Here is a 17,384-nt window from a genome sequence, read left to right as displayed (position 1 = left end):
TCTGCGGCACCACCCAGGCACTGCAGACCAGGGGCCTCCAGCCAGTCCCCTGCACCGTGAGGCAGAGGGTGGACCGTGGGGCCAGCCTGAGCAAACCCTCCTCTCAGCCACCACTGGGCATCAGGGGGCACCTGCTCCCGAGAGGCCAACCGAGAAGCAAGGGTGCCGCCCACCGCGAGCTCTGAATGGGCTACGCAGATGCCAACGGTGGGTCTACCATCTCTCAACCCATGGGTCGGGGCAAACCCCTCCTGCCCCCTTCGAAGTGACCGTGCTTGCTCTTCAGGTGCTCACACAGCTCCCCCGACACAGCTGAGCTGGCCCTGCTGAGACGGGGTGTCGCTCAGGGAACCGTTACTGTGGGCGCCGGTCGCAGCCGCTCCTCTCGGGTGCGGTGAGGGCGCGCTGAGCACAGGTACCCGTGCCGGAAGGACAGAGGCGATGGCCCTCTTGGTCCCCTCACCTGGAAGGGGAGGTGCCTGCCAGCCCCATCCAGCTTCCCACAACTTGGTGCCCACCAGGCAGGGTGTTCACGAGCTTGTTGCTGACATAGGCAAGGCCAGGTCACTGCCGCACCCTCCCGAGCCCCCTGGAGACTCAGTGACGTCAGGGACGTAGAAGTCCCACCATCAGCCTACAAGGGCCCGATGTCCGAGGCCATAGCGAGGAGCCATCAACCATGCCGGAAAAGCTGTAGGGTGCGTACCCCTGTGCAAGGTGCTCCCACATCTCCTGTGGGGCACCCCCCCCTTCTTCCTGCCTTCCTGAAACCACACACCCACAGCTCTCCCCCTCTGCGCCTCTGCGCACGAGACCCCCACAGGGAAGGCCCAGGCCAGGGACGGCAGCTCCCGACTCACCCCAACGCTTGTCCCAGAGCTGACCTCCACTCGGCAATGTTCAGTCAGTGGCTGGATAAATGTTATGCTGGGAGCTGCCTCGTGGCACCCAACATCAGACACCCCAAAAGTTCTGCAGTAAATAGGCAATGGCCCAATTTATGGAAGCATCACCAAGGGTCTTTCCTTCAAAATTATATGGTTTCCTTGTAAATGGCCTTAAAAAATAATGACTAAGGACAAGCATACATTTAGCATTCATTTCATTCTTTCCAAACAACCCACAACATAATTGACATAACCCACCAGCAACTGCAAATTAAGATTTTTGTAGGTCATGATTTAAAAAAACAACACCACAAAAAAACCCAGCCCTGCAGCAACAGCCCTGCTGATTTTGCTCTGGGTCAACAAGACTTGTGACATCCCCGGTCTAGGCTTCACGCAGGAGCAACGGCACGGGTCACCCACTCTCTCTGCAGGGCTGGGACAAAAGTATGGCACGAGCAGGCAGCTTCTCCTGAGCTTGGCAACAGAACATCAACTGAATTTAATTATAAGGTTAGCAAGAAAAACTCTAACCTAAAACTTTATAAAACTTATAAAACTGCAAACCAACGTTGTTTCAATTAAGATTAAGAGAATGACACAGTCTGCATCATCCCCAAATCCCTCATGCATCCCTAGACTCGGCGGTCCATTTGCACCTAAACACTAAGAACCACCCAGAACAATTCCATTAAAGAAGCAAATTGTGTTTTTTTCCAATATGGAAAACAACATATCTGAACATCTCTCACTCTCTAAACTGTCAACCCTGGTGACGAAGTCTTCAGAAGGTTCAACGCACAGCACATTTTAAACGCCTGTGGTACGAGCATCACTCTGCCCAAAAGACGCAGCATCTCAGGCCCCGCTGTGTGCCCACAGGGCACGAGCACCGGCTGCAGCTTCGTGGGGTCACATGCTCCGTGCCAAGTGGACCACGCAAGGAGATCTGGCACGGGCAGTCAGTCACGGGGAGCACAGTCGCATAGTGGGGAAAACTGGGGTGCTTGTCTGAGATCTCGCCATCACAGCTCAGAGCCAGTGAAAGAAACTTCTGGAAACCCCAGTCTCTCCACCTTCCTTGCAGACATTAACTGTGAACAGAAGCCCACCCAGACGCACTTCTTTCCATTCTTTTTCCTCTTCCCAACAAGGAAACAGGGCCGACGATACTGTTTGTGCATCTGGTCTCTCCTGCCATGTGGCTGAGAACTCCTGTCAGCCCCTTTGGAGGCAGGGTGGGAATCCCTGCAGGGCACCGGGGCAGCCCAGGACTGGACGACCTCCCCTGGCGGCTCCCGGGAGGAGCTGCTGACCGGTTGCCATCTTTCTGACACCCTTCCACTGCCCGCGGGAAAGTGCTAGAGTCCAGGGTCTCTGACCGCGGATGTCTAATGAGCATCTCCCGGACTCGGTGCTGGCCGAGTGCTACGGATACACGTATTTGCACAGATCTGTGGTTCTTAAGCTTTGCCACTCCCACCTCTTGTCAGGATCTGGAGAACGCCACAGAGCTGCACGTGGGCCCCGCAGCTCCTATGAAGGCGCCCCTCGCGTTCCCTGGCGTTCACACGCTCAGACGCCGCACTGTCTCCCACGTCCTTCACGCTCTGGGCTCTGGCTCGGACCTCGGCAGCGCTGGCCACGTGCTGCCTTCCGTCTGTCATGGTCAGTTTTGTGCCCACTTGGGAGCCTCAAACGCTCAGCTGTGTGCTGCCGGGAAGGGGTTTTGCAGCCGTGACTCAGGCCCGTGACCAGCTGACTTCCCGGACAACGTGGCCGGTCCCATTCCAGCGGAGAGCACTCACAAGGAAGCTGTGAGGGCCGCTTCCCACCGGCTCGAGGGGTTCAGCTGATGGTGACATCAGACCCCTGCCATCAGGACCCCAGGACACACACTGGCCCCCATGACACGACCTCAGCCAAGGGGCCGCTTCTCAACGGAGTGCGACTGGGCATTTCTGACCCTCCCACGTGGCCTGCCTTCTGGAAGCTTCCAGCCCAAAGAGCAGTATAGTAGCGTCTCAAGATGCAGCTGAGGGCCGTTTTTTATTTTCTTACAGGCATATTTCAAGGACATGTTTACATTAAAAATGTGTGACTTTCAGCAACATAAGTGTGGTTGCAATTCGGGGACTAGTAACCTTCAGCATGTAACTTAACACTAACATACCTTGCGTTCCCTGAGGACAAGAGCCCCTTGCAGGGGAGTGCGTGCATGTGTTTACAAAGGGCAGACTAGGTGCCCACAGCCAAAGACCCCGAGTCACAGCGTCGTGTGTGTGTGGGGCTGGGCAGCTGGAGAAAGGAGCAGAAAGTCAGTGCACTAAATACAAAGCTCCAAAACAAAGGGCCATTGGAGAGAACGAATTCATCTGCATGAACAAAAGTCATTCAAGCTCCTTGGAAATTGTCATGTTGTGCACTTCTGAGCCTCCCCTCCTTGAGCACCTCACACCGTGCAGGTTTCCTGAGGGTGGCCTGCTGAGCCCCACCCTTTCCCAGGAATGGGCTCTACACATGCCCGGGGACAGTCTGGGGACAGTCTGAGAATGGGCTGGGGGACAGCCTGGGGACAGTCTGGGGGATGGCCTGGGGCAGTCTGGAGACAGTCTGAGGATGGGCTGGGGGACAGCCTGGGGACAGTCTGGGGACGGCCTGGGGATAGCCTGGGGATGGTCTGGGGATGGTCTGAGAATGGTCTGGGGGACGGTCTGGGGATGGCCTGGGGACAGTCCGGGGACGGTCTGGGGATGGCCCGAACCCTCTGGCACCCAGAGCATGTGAGAAATGCTGAGCTCAGCCCCCACCTGATGCTCAGATTCAGATCCCCAGGAGTTGGTGTGCACGCGACAGAGAGGCCATCCACTGGAAAGCTGGCACTGTGGTTGTCTGAAGTAGTCCTGCAGACCCTTCTGTTTCACACTTTCTAAAATCAGTGATCATCACAGTAATTCAGACATTTTCACTATAACTTCAGACAGATGTCTGAGCAGTGGGTGCCGGGGTCAGACCCAGGCTCCGGAGGTCAGCCACCTGGGCTGCTCCAGACGTGGAGCTCCCTGCGGGTGAGTGACCCTGGGCCCGCGATGCCCTCCAGGTCCACGTGGGCCTCCTTGTCGGGAGACGGTCCTGGGGAAGCCTGGCTCACCGGGCCAACTGGGGAGCCAGTCCGAAGTTGAGAGCTACAGTATGAGGTTTTCCAGGTAATGAGATGACCCTTCAATCTGCTGACACACGAGAGTGCTCAGCCTGTGTTTCCACACCCTAGGCACACAGCCTCTGAGATGCTGATGGAAAAAACTAAACCAAGAAGCCCTCTGTGCCCGTTTGGACGCAAAGCATGCTGCCCAAAATAAGAGGCACGTTTTCCTTCTCAGGAGCAGCGGGAGTGTCTAGAGACGCAGGGCCACTGCTCATGCTCTGATGGGGTGGTCGTACCCTACAGAAGAGCCTGAACACAGACAGCAGCAACGGTGCTTCCACAAAGGGGATGACATCTCAGAGACAGACGCAGGACTCATGCACACTGGGGACAGACGCAGGACTCACGCACACTGGGGACAAGTGCAGGACTCACATGCCAGGGACAGACGCAGGCCTCAACATGCTGGGGCCAGACATAGGACTCACACGCCAGGGCCAGACACAGGACTCACACGCCGGGGCCAGACACAGGACTCACACGCCGGGGCCAGACACAGGACTCACACGCCGGGGCCAGACACAGGACTCACACGCCGGGGCCAGATGCAGGACTCACACTTGTCGGGTGCTGGGCTGCAGCTTCCAGTTGTAGCCTCACCCTCTGAGGCATCATCACGTCGTCCTGAAGCAAAGAACACAGTTTAAACTCACATAAAGCAACTCCCACAAACAAGAAAGAAAAAAAAAAAAAGAACATCTAACATTGAAATGGGCAAGAGATGGGAACAGGCAACACAGATGCTACATGTAGGCCCAGGAACCCCACTGGTCAGTGGGGAGATGCTGGCAATCCCCACAAGGGCGTGCACTCTGCCATCTGCCCATGTACTCCAGAGGGCGCTGGGCATCATCCAGCAGTCTGAGGACACATCCCTAAGATGCAGTGATTTCACCCGCTGGGGAAAAGAGTTCTGCACATGTGCATCCAAAGACATACAGAAATGCTCATGGCAGCAACATTCAAACACAGAACCAGCCAACATCTGGAGACGCCAGGATGGATAAATCGTCTAAGTCACTACGGAAAGTGCCAGTCACCAGTGGAACTAAGGCGCAGCAACACCGACACAGATAACTTTCACAGACACATGCTGAGTGAAAGATCCAAGGTAAGAGAAGATACAGAGATTATGCCATTTACTTAAAACTCAAAATCAAGCAAAATTAACCACATTATTTAAGAAATGCACACACAATGCAAACTATAGAGAAAAGCAAGAAAATTACAATCCCTTAGTTAGAATAATGGTCACTATGCAAGGGGATGGAGAGGCAAGTGCACCTCTGGGGTACTGGCCATGTGGCTACTTCCTGACCAGGAGCTGCTCATGCATGTGTTTGCTTCCTAATCAATCCTCAAAGTACACGAATGCTTACTGCACTCTTCTTTAGGTATATTCTATTTCACAATAAAAAAGCATTTCAGTGTTTTGTTTAAAGGTATAAATGTACCCAATACAAGAACTACAAATATTGCCGTTGGGAAGATATTATCTTTAAACTGAGCAATAAACTAAAAGACCTGTATTTGTATTCATATTCCTGCAAGTGGCCTCATGAGCACTGTGCTCATCAAATTACTTATGATAAATGGAACTGCGGAGGCCTGTGGCTAAGGCAGGAAAGGAGGAGGAGGAGGGAGGAGGAGGAAGATGGAGAGGAAGGGAGGAAGAGGAAGGAAAGAGGAGGAGGAGGGTGGGGGCGGAGGAAGATGGGGGAGGAGAAGGAGGAGGGGAAAGGGGAAGAAGGGGAGAGGGGGAGGAGGAGGATGGGGCAGGAGGGGGAGGAGGAAGATGAGAAGGAGGAGGAGGTGGAGGAAAGACAGAAAGAAGGGGAGGAAGAGGAGAAAGGGGAGGGGGAGACGAAGATGGAGGAGGAGGAAGGGGAAGAGTAGGAGGAGGAGGAAGGAGAGGAGGAGGAGGAGGAGGAAGGGGAAGAGGAGGAGGAGGGACACAGGAGGTGCAGAAGAGACAGGGATGGAGGGCAGGTCCTGCACCAGACACAGCTGAGCAGGCAGGTGGGGAGCGCAGGTGTGAAAATGGATAGAAGGAACCCAGGGTGAAAGACTGTCAGAACAGGAGCAGAAAAGGAAACCTTGAGCAAACTTCAGGCTTTTCCAATCCCCGAATTCCTCCCTGGCTGCAGCCTGGAACACACTTACTGTTGCGTGCGTGGTCGACCAGGCTGGGAACATTGAAAGAGAAACAGGAGAACTGGGGAGCTGCAGCAGAACAGAGGGGCAGGTGGGGCTGTAAGGGGGCACAAGAGGTCACATAAGAAGGGTTCGCAGCACAGTGCACCAGCACGGCTGGCAGCGAACCCTGGTGAGCACCCAGAGATCTGCCCCAGGGTGCTGACCTCCCGTCCCCACACCTCATCAGCACGGGGGAGGGGCACCTCGTGTGCCTTTCTAGAATGTGGGCCAGCCCAGTCCTTTATTTGGTTGGCCCTCAGAAATACTTGCAGGACAAATGAAGTGTCCACTCCAGGCTGAATAGTGTTTTCAATTACTCCGCCATTTACAAAACACTCATATATTCTTTTTTTGGATATTTATCACGATCTTCTACAGATGGAGACAGAGGAGCTAGAATTATGCCTGTTTTGTAGCCAAAGGAAACAAGGCTTGGAAAGATCTCACAGCAATTACATGCCGGGGTTAAGATTTGAACACGGGATTAACTAAGAAACCAATCTATGTTAACAACAAAACTGCCCAGAAATTCTCAGCTCTCGAGAACATTCCAGTGTAAGTTTCCACCACCTCCTGAACCAGAATCGCTCCTGGGCATCGCATATCAACACCTGAGGTCCACATAGTGTCCTGGGGGCAGTAACACGCTCACGCAGAGTGTCCCGGGGGTGGCTGACACGCTCACTGATGGAAGCTGAGAAATTCAAGGAGGAATGCAATGAGCAAACACTGAAGCTAAAAACCAAACAGCAGGACAGGCACACACACTATGTGAGTGCAGAGTGGCCCCGTGGTTCACAGAGAAGCTCCTTGTTCTCCGAGACCATCCTGAGAGAAGAGAAACTGGCTGAAAAGATGGGAAGACGAAAAGGTCTTTATTACACATGAAAACCACGTGGTATTTTCATAACCAGCCCAGATGTGTGTCTGCTGGGGGCCGTGATCTGCACCACCTTTCATGCCAGCACCCCTCCTGGAAAGGGGGCAGCTCTGGTCCAGGTCCACAGGGCTCACCGCTGGTGCCAAACACCAGGAGCTGGTTTTAACTGAAGTCAGCTGGTATTTGAAATGCACAGGAGAGGAGCCCGAGGGGTGGGTCTACAGTCCTGACCCCACGGAGCACAGGAGGGCAGGCTCAGAAGCCTCCACTCTTGTTTGCCTGCGAGCGTGCAAGATCCCCAGACTGGCTGGAATCCCACAGTCATACCCAGTTAAGAAACTACGTTCCTGGCAGCCGAGGGTGAAGGTTTTGATGTTTTATAAATACAACATTAATTCAGAATGAAATGCTGTTTCCTTTTTGACCATAAAAATAATGGGCAGAAAAAAGTACATCTAGTCAAAGAATTTTGTAGTTAAAAGAAACCTAGAGAATCAAGTCAAGTAGCTTCTGAGTGAGAATGGTCCAGGGAGAGCATAGCTGTGGGCTCTCGGGGACCACCACCATCAGGCAAAAGCTAGAGGCGGACAAAAGCCTGGGACACACGGCGTGTGGGATGGGCTGCCTGCAGAGGAAAGTCACCCTCAGCCACAAGAAGATGTCCCTCTATGGCAGAATGAGAAGTTGATTTTTTTTTTTTTTGGTGAAGTGTCCTTATGCTTGGTTTTCAGACACGTAGACTGGAAGACAGACAGAAGTTACACGGTCAGGCTTCCAGGCTCAGGACCCACACTGCAAAGGGAGGGCCCTGAAAAAGGGGAGGAGACAGTGGACCAACCAACAGGTGGACAGCCTGCTTCCAAAGCCCGAGGTCAAGGGACTGACGTATGCTAGTCTCCTGTGTGTCCGCTTCCTGCTCATGGTTTGCTGCACAGCTTGAGTGCCAGGACAGGGTCATGACCGGAGTTCAGGTGCCTCCAAATTCCACCAGCAGAAGTGAGACGCTAACTAAACTCCAGCTCTGTTCAGCTACGAGAGCTCTACCAAAGAGTTTAAAAGTTTGTAACAGTAACGGAGTTAAGGAGAAGCGCTGGCAGGCACAGGGCCCAGATCCACAAGACGGCATGAACCCAGAAAACACAAGCTACTTTTGCCCTGAAGGCCTCACTGACCCTGGTTCTGGGAGGAGGGAAGTCAGAGCCCAGGCTGCTCGTGACTAGGGAGGGGGCGGGTGCTGCTCAGGCCGCAGCCCCGACCTCCCCAGCGGGAGAGGGGTCTGAGGTGCACCACCCTGGTGGTCCCAGCGTGGCGGCTCTCCCAGGTGCCCGGAAGAAGCAGGAGAACCTTGGAAGGAGTGAACTCTCGTCCGAGGCCTCAAACTGCACAGGGAGGTGTTTGGACACAGGGATAACCCGGCATGTGAGTACGACATACAAAACAATACACAGTAAGACTCCCAGGAAGCAACCATTAAGGAAATAATTCAAAAGAGTTAAAAATGAATAATCTTAAGTAGGACCATAGAAAATATTGTTCAGTAAAAAAGCGGAGGCAGCAGGGGAAGAACAGAGGAATGAAATGAATGAATGAGTGCGTGAAATGGAAACTCAACGGAATGGCAGGCACGCACACAGCCAAGTGAGAAACAGCAGATGTGAATAAACTCAATCCTTAACCAGAAGTAAAGACGGTCAGACTGCATTTTAAAAGACAAACACAGAAACAAAACAAGATTCACCCATGCACTATTCGCGAGACACAGACTTCAGGCTCAAAGACAGAACGACGGAATGTGGGAGGATGGAAGATGCCCACGCAAACTGAAGCCACAAAAGATGACGGCCCTAAGGCAACAGGACGCCACGGGAGACACAGAGGGAGGCCACGTGTGGACAGAAGGCCAACCTAACAGAAAGAGGACGGCTGTGAGTATACCTGCATGCCTGCAACACCGGAGAAAGAAACAGAAATGCACAGACCTGAAGAGAGAAACGGACAAGAGCAAGGGCTGGGGACTTGACGCTCGCTGTACACACCTGATAGGACCGCTGGACGGGCTCCTGCAGACGAGGGGGCGGGGGGCGTGCCACTGACCAGCGTTCAGCCCGCCCGGGCAGGTTTGTCACACAGCAGGGGCCACAGTGTTAAAACACCGAGATCACGCAAGGTGTGTTCTCTGACCACAACGAAATTAAGAAATCAAAAACAGGAGGATACTGTGGAAATCTACCACCAACACGTGGAGAGGAACAAGGCACTCGTAGACAGCCAGCGAGTGCAAGAAGAAACCATGATACTTTCCAAGCCGAAGGGAAGTGAAAACGTGACACAGCGACGGCCACGCCTGTGCCAACAAAGACAGGTTTCTTAGGAAACAGCAACGAAAAAGAGCAAACTAAACCAAAAGTAAACAGAAGAAAATACTAAAGATTTGAGCAGAAATAGAAATAGAGAAAAGGAACACGCGAGAGAAAATCAGTTGAGACCATGATGGGTTCTTTGAAAACAACAAGAAACTTAACAAACCTTTGGCTACACTGGAAACCAGCAAACTTTTTCTATAAAGGGCCAGATACTAGATATTTTAGTCTTTGTGGCCATATGTGGTTTCTGCCAATATTATTCTTGTTTTGTTTTGTTTTTGTAACACTTAAAAAAAAAAAGACCATTTTTAGCTTAGAGACCATAAAAAACAGGCTGTCAGTGGGTTTGGCCTGTGAGCTGTCATCTGTTGACTCCTGAGCTAGACAGAGAAAAAGAGAGGACACAAGCATGTAAATTCAGGAATGAAAAGGAAGACAGCAGGGCTGGCCTCAGAGAAGGTAAGAGAACTACAGGAGAGCCCAAATCAAGCACATGCCCGTAAATCAGACAATTCAGACGAAACAGACAATTCCTAGAAAGATGTGCGTTTCTGAAATTGACTGAAGAAGAAATATAAAATCTGAATAGATCTATAGTAAGTAAAAAAAAATACATATAAGAATTATATATATATATGAAATTAAGAATTAAGAATATATATAATTAAGAATTAAAAATCTCTCCCTACAAGAAAGTCCAAGTTCAGATGGCATGGAGAGTGAATTCTACAGACATTTAAAGAAGAAAAGGGGACACCTGGCTGGCTCAGTCGGTGGCACATGTGACTCTTGATCTCAGGGTTGTAAGTTTGAGACCCATGTTGGGTGTAGAGATTATTTAGAAATAAAATCTGAAAAAAGAAAAGAAGAAGAAGTGGTATGTTGCCTTCACAAAGTGTCCAGAAATGGAGGCGGTAGGGATACGTCCCACTTCCCTCTAAGCGGCTGGCATTAGCCGGTACCAACGCTAGACAAGGACCCCATAAGAAAGCTAGAGAGCAAGACCGCGCAAGAACACAGATGGAAGGAGTGCTGGACCAAATACTGGCAAACCAATCAGCAACATACACAAAGGACGAGTCTGTGACCAAGTGGGATTTCCCCAGGAGTGAAGGCTGCCTCACCACCTGAAAGCCAGTTAATGGCATACATTAAATGGACAGGAAAAAGAACAATTGCTACAGGACAATCACAATAAACGCAGAACAAGGGTTTCACAAAATCTAATGGTCATTCAGGATAAAAATTCTCAACAAAATAGGAGTAGAAAGGAACTTCCCCATCTTGATAAAAGGCACCCACAAAACCCTAGGTTAACGCCTCAAAGGTGAGCAATGGAAGGCGTTCCCTGCGACGGGGAACGAGGGAACATGCCTGCCCTTGCACTCAGAGCCCTGCACGGAGCTGCGGTCAGTGGAACCAGGCAAGGAGGGAGGATAAAAGGCATCCGGATGGGAAAGGAAGACATGAAACTGTCTTGATTTGCAGACGGCACGATTTTTTATTTAGAAAACCCTAACTATCCACACAAAGACACTAAGCTAATAAAGGGGCTCAGCAAGGTCACCGAACACAAGATCGAAACACAACAATCAACTGTATTTCTGTCGACCGTCTCCTTCACCATGCAGAAACTTTTTATTTTGATGAAGTCCCAATAGTTTGTTTTTGTTTCCCGTGTCTCAGGAGACACATGATATCAAAGATATTACTCCCTGTGTTCTCCTCCAGGATTTTTACGGTCTCACTTTAGGTCCTTCATCCACAAAAGTAAAAGTCAACTTACTAGGAGCAGGAAGATGGGGGGAGAGTAGGAGGACCCTAGGCACACCTCACACCATGAACACAATTAGACAACCTCAAATCACCCCAAATACCCCAGAAATGGATCTGAAGACTGACACAGAGAGAGAAGAGGCCACATGGAAGAAGAAGCTTCACTATGAAAAAAAAGGTAACCTATCGAATGGGAGAAGATATTTGCAAACAACATAGCAAATAAAGGGCTACAATCCCAAATACGTAAAGAACTTATAAAATTCAACACCCCTGAAACGAATAATCCAATTAAATGAATAATCTGATTAAAAATGGGCAGAAGACATGAATAGACATTCTTCTACAGAAAACACATAGATGGTCAACAGACACATGAAAAATTGCTCAACCTCATTCGACATCAGGGAAATACACATCACAATGAGATCCCACCTCACACCAGTCAGAATGGCTAAAATTCACGAGTCAGGAAACAACAGACGTTGGCAAGGATGCAGAGAAAGGGGAGCCCTCGTGCACTGCTGGTGGGAATGCAAACTGGTGCAGACACTCTGGAGAACAGTATGGAGGTTCCTCGAACACTGAAAATAGAGCCACCCTATAGCCCAGCAATTGCACTATTAGGTATTTACCCCAAAGATACAGATGTAGTGATCCGAAGGGGCACCTGCACCGCAGTGTTTATAACAGCAATGTCCACAGTAGCCAAACTATGGAACGAGCCCAGCTGTCCACCAACAGCTGAAGGGATAAAGAAGACGTGGTCTATATATACAATGGAATATTACTCAGCCATCAAAAAGATGAAATCTTGCTATCTGCAACAATGAAAATATAATGCCAAGTGAAATAAGTCAGTCAGAGAAAGACACCATATGCTTTTACTCATATGTGGAATTTAAGAAATAAAACAAATGAACAAAGGGAAAAAGAGAGAGAGAAACAAACCGAAAAACACACTCTGAAGTACAGAACACACTGACCGTCACCAGAGGAGAGGTTGAGGGGGTGGGTGAAACAGGTGATGGGGATTAAGGAGTGCACCTGTGATGAAACAAAATAAAATACAACGATAAAAACATAAACACAAATTACAGCTAAACAATTCAATTTTATTTCTATACACTAGCATTAAACAATCTGAAAATAAAACTAAGAAAATAATACATTCGGGAGAGAGTTAAGATGGCGGAGGAGTAGGGGACCCCTTTTTCAGCTGGTCCCCTGAGTCGAGCTGGATAGGTACCAGACCAGCCTAAACAACCACGGAATCAGCCTGAGAAGCAGGAAGATACATCTGGATCTCTACAAATGAACATCTCCAGCGCTGAGTATTGAGGTACGAAGTGGGGAGCCGTGAAACCGCGCACAGATATGGGAAGATAAATGGAAGAGGGAGGGAGCCGCCACGTTCGTGCGCCGGGAAGCGGCAGCCACCTGCACGGGGGAGCGGGCAGACTCACGGACGGCACCCGCGAGAGAGCGGACTGAGACCGGTGAGCCGGGAGCTCGCGCCACCAGGCATCTCGCGGAACACCGGAATCCCGGTGTGCTCACGGGATCCAGACTGAGACCGGGAGCTCCTGGAGCACGTGGGGCGGCTGGCGGCTGGCGGGCCACCTGCACGGGGGAGCGGGCGGACTCGCAGTCGGCACCCGCGAAACAGCAGACTGAGACCCTGAACCGGGTGCACGCGCCACCAGGCTTCTCACGGAACTCCGGAATCGCGGTGTGCTCACCGGGCATAGACTGAGACCGGGAGACCTGGGAGCGTGCGGGGCGGCTGGCGGCTGGCGGCTGGCGGCATTAGAAACACAAAGGACAGAGACGCGCCGGCCCTGGAAGTGAGGGCAGGGACGCCGGGTGTGGGGCGCACATCCCGGGACGCTGCAGGGTTGAGCAGCACCAACAGTAACGGAGTTAAAGTGGCCAGAACATCAGTGGAGAACGGGCCGCAATCCCTCTGTTCTGTGACAATTCGGCCGCTGCTGCTCTGACTCTCAGAAGAGGCACAGCAAACCGCCAGGGAAAGCCGCCAGAGAACAAAAGCCTGGAAATACCAGCTCACAGCGTGCCCATCCCCATCCCCCCTCGCAGGGGACACAGAGACTCTACCCAAACAGGGTTGCCTGAGTATCGGCACGGCAGGCCCCTCCCCCAGAACACAGAAGGCAGGCTGAAAAATCAAGAAGCCCACAACCTGGGGTGCCTGGGTGGCGCAGTCTCACTGAGCGCCTGTCTTCGGCTTAGGGCGTGATCCTGGTGTTCCGGAAAGGAGTCCTTCATCGGGCTCCTCCGCTGGGAGCCTGCTTCTTCCTCTCCCACTCCCCTGCTTCTGTTCCCGTTCTTGCTGACTGTCTGTCTCTCTCTCTCAGATAAATAAATAAATAAATAAAATCTTTAAAGAAGAAGCCCACATCCCTAAGATCCCTATAAAACAAGAGGCACGGCCTGGGACCCAGTCAATAATTTGGGCTCTGGACAACCCCGCAGCCTATCCTCATCAGAATGACAAGAAGGAGAAGCCCCCCCCAGCAAAGAAAAGACAGTGAGTCTGTGGCCTCTGCCACAGAAATAACGGATATGGATGTAACCAAATTATCAGAAATGGAATTCAGAATAACGATGGTCAAAATGATGAGTAGAATTGAAAAAACTATTAACGAAAGGTTACTGAGAATATAGAATCCCTAAGGACAGAAATGAGAGCGAATGTGACAGAAATTAAAAATTCTATGAGCCAAATGCAGGCAAAACTAGAGGCTCTGACGGCCAGGGTCACCGAAGCAGAGGAACGGGTTAGTGAATTGGAGGATGGGTTAATAGAGGAAAAAATGAAAATAGAAGCTGCTCTTAAAAAAATCCACGCCCACGAATGTTGGCTACGGGAGATTACTGACTCAATGAAACGATCCAATGTTAGAATCATCGGCATCCCCGAGGGGGTGGAGAAAAACAGAGGTCTAGAAGAGATATTTGAACAAATTGTAGCTGAAAACTTCCCTAATCTAGCGAGGGAAACAAACATTCGTGTCCAAGAGGCAGAGAGGACCCCTCCCAAGCTCAACCACGACAAACCTACGCCACGTCACGTCACGTCATAGTGCAATTCGCAAATTTTAGATCCAAGGATACAGTATTGAAAGCTGCCAGGGCAAAGAAATTCCTCACCTACCAAGGCAAAGGCATCAGAATTACGTCAGACCTGTCTACACAGACCTGGAATGAGAGAAAGGGTTGGGGGAGCATATTTAAAGCTCTTTCAGAGAAAAACATGCAGCCAAGGATCCTTTATCCAGCAAGGCTGTCATTCAGAATTGATGGAGAAATAAAGACATTTCAGAATCGCCAGTCATTAACCAATTTCCTAACCACAAAACCAGCCCTACAGGAGATATTAAGGGGGGTTCTATAAAAGTAAAAAGGCCCCAAGAGTGATACAGAACAGAAAGTCACAGCCAATACAAACAAAGACTTTACCGGCAACATGGCATCATTAAAATCATATCTCTCAGTATTCAGTCTCAATGAGAATGGCTTAAATGCTCCCATAAACGCCACAGGGTTGCAGATTGGATAAAAAGACATGACCCATCCATTTGCTGTCTACAAGAGACTCATTTCGAATCCAAAGATGCATTCAGACTGAGAGTAAGGGAATGGAGTACCATCTTTCACGCAAATGGACCTCAAAAGAAAGCTGGGGTAGCAATTGTCATATCAGATAGATTGGATTTTAAACTACAGACTATAGTTAGAGACGCAGAAGGGGACTATGTTATTCTTAAAGGAAGTATTCAACAAGTGGATATGACAATTATAAATATATATGCCCCCAACAGGGGAGCAGCAAGATACACAAGCCAACTCTTAACCAGAATAAAGAGACATATAGATAAAAATACATTAATAGTAGGGGACCTCAACACTCCACTATCAGAAATAGAACACCCTGGTAAAAACTAAGCAAAGAATCAAAGGCTTTGAATGCCATACTCGACGAGTTGGACCTCATAAATATATATAGAACACTACACCCCAGAACCAAAGAATACTCATTCTATTCTAATGCCCATGGAACATTCTCAAGAATAGACCATGTTCTGGGACACAAAACAGGTCTCAACCGATACCAAAAGATTGAAATTATCCCCTGCATATTCTCAGACCACAACGCTCTGAAATTGGAACTCAACCACAAGGAAAAATTTGGAAGAAACTCAAACACTTGGAGACTAAGAACCATCCTGCTCAGGAATGATTCAATAAACCAGGAAATCAAAAATCAACTTAAACAATTTATGGAGACCAATGAGAATGAAAATACAACGGTCCAAAACCTATGGGATACTGCAAAGGCAGTCCTAAGGGGGAAACACAAAGCCATCCAAGCCTCACTCAAAAGAATAGAAAAATCTAAAATGCAGTTTTTATATTCTCACCTCAAGAAGCTGGAACAGCAACAGAGGGACAGGCCTAATCCACGCACGAGGAAGCAGTTGACCAAAATTAGAGCTGAAATCAATCAAGTAGAAACCAGAAGTACAGTAGAGCAGATCAACAGGACTAGAAGCTGGTTCTTTGAGAGAATCAATAAAATTGACAGACCACTGGCAAGACTTATCCAAAAGAAAAGAGAAAGGACCCAGATTATTAAAATTATGAATGAAAAAGGAGAGGTCACGACGAACACCATTGAAATTGGAAGGATTATTAGAAATTTTTATCAACAGCTTTATGCCAATAAACTAAGCAATCTGGAAGAGATGGAATCCTTCCTGGAAACCTATAAACTACCAAGATTGAAACAGGAAGAAATTGATTTCTTAAACAGGCCAATTAATTATGAAGAAATTGAGTCAGTGATAAACAACCTTCCAAATAACAGAACTCCAGGCCTGGACGGTTTTCCTGGGGAATTCTACCAAACATTCAAAGAAGAAATAATACCTATTCTCCTAAAGCTATTTCGAAAAATAGAAACAGAAGGAAAGCTACCAAACTCATTCTATGAGGCCAATATTACCTTGATCCCCAAACCAGGCAAAGACCCCATCAAAAAGGAGAATTACAGACCGATTTCCCTAATGAATATGGACGCCAAAATCCTCAACAAGATACTTGCTAATAGAATCCAACAGTTCATTAAAAGGATTATCCATCATGATCAAGTGGGATTCATTCCTGGGATGCAAGCGTGGTTCAACATTCGCAAATCAATCAGCGTGATACATCATATCAACAAGAAAAGACTCAGGAACCATATGATCCTCTCAATTGATGCCGAAAAAGCATTTGACAAAATATAGCATCCTTTCCTGATTAAAACCCTTCAGAGTGTAGGAATAGAAGGTACATTTCTCAATCTCATAAAAGCCATCTGTGAAAAGCCTACTGCAAATATCATTCTCAATGGGGAAAAGCTGGAAGCCTTTCCCTTAAGATCAGGAACACGACAAGGATGCCCACTCTTGCCGCTATTATTCAACATAGTACTAGAAGTCCTTGCAACAGCAATCAGACGACAAAAAGGGATCAAAGGTATTCAAATCGGCAAAGAAGAAGTCAAACTGTCTCTCTTCGCAGATGACATGATACTCTATCTGGAAAACCCAAAAGAAGCCACTCCCAAACTATTAGAAGTTATAGAGCAATTCAGTAACGTGGCGGGATACAAAATCAATGCTCAGAAATCAGTTGCATTTCTGTACATGAATAACGAGAACGAAGAAAGAGAAATTAGGGAATCCATCCCATTTACAATAGCACCAAAAACCATACGTTACCTCGGAATTAACTTAACCAGAGATGTAAAGGACCTATATTCTAGAAACTATAAATCACTCTTGAAAGACATTGAGGAAGACATAAAAGGATGGAAAAATATTCCATGCTCATAGATCAGAAGAATTAACGTAGTTAAAATGTCCATGCTACCCAGAGCAATCTACACTTTCAATGCTATCCCGATCAAAATACCGAGGACATTTTTCAAAGAACTGGAACAAATAGTCCTTAAATTTGTATGGAAACAGAAAAGGCCCCGAATCTCCAAGGAACTGTTGAAAAGGAAA

The 17,384-nt window shown here is 49.0% G+C and overlaps 1 protein-coding gene across 15 annotated transcripts in view; it reads right to left on the bottom strand.

The window, feature by feature from the left end:
* Nucleotides 1-17,384, bottom strand: part of QTGAL (queuosine-tRNA galactosyltransferase) — a 132,220-nt gene that overhangs the window by 77,707 nt on the left and 37,129 nt on the right. For 13 of the 15 annotated variants that reach the window (XR_015721206.1, XR_015721205.1, XR_015721207.1 and 10 more), the window contains one exon: nt 4,651-4,716. The exons of 1 other annotated variant lie outside the window; for it this stretch is intronic. Coding sequence is in view for 9 of the 14 variants with exons in the window: in XM_087853959.1 (XP_087710085.1) it covers nt 4,651-4,716 (66 nt within the window). In the remaining 5 variants the exon portion in view is untranslated. Of the gene's footprint in view, nt 1-4,624; nt 4,717-17,384 lie in introns of all 15 variants that reach the window. One more of the 15 variants, XM_087853954.1, reaches the window with a different exon arrangement.

Source organism: Ursus americanus, chromosome 23, assembly GCF_024610735.1.
Source record: "Ursus americanus isolate L20-20 chromosome 23, mUrsAme1.1.p, whole genome shotgun sequence".
NCBI classification, from domain to species: Eukaryota; Metazoa; Chordata; class Mammalia; order Carnivora; family Ursidae; genus Ursus; species Ursus americanus.
This window is presented reverse-complemented; position numbering and strand designations above follow the sequence as displayed.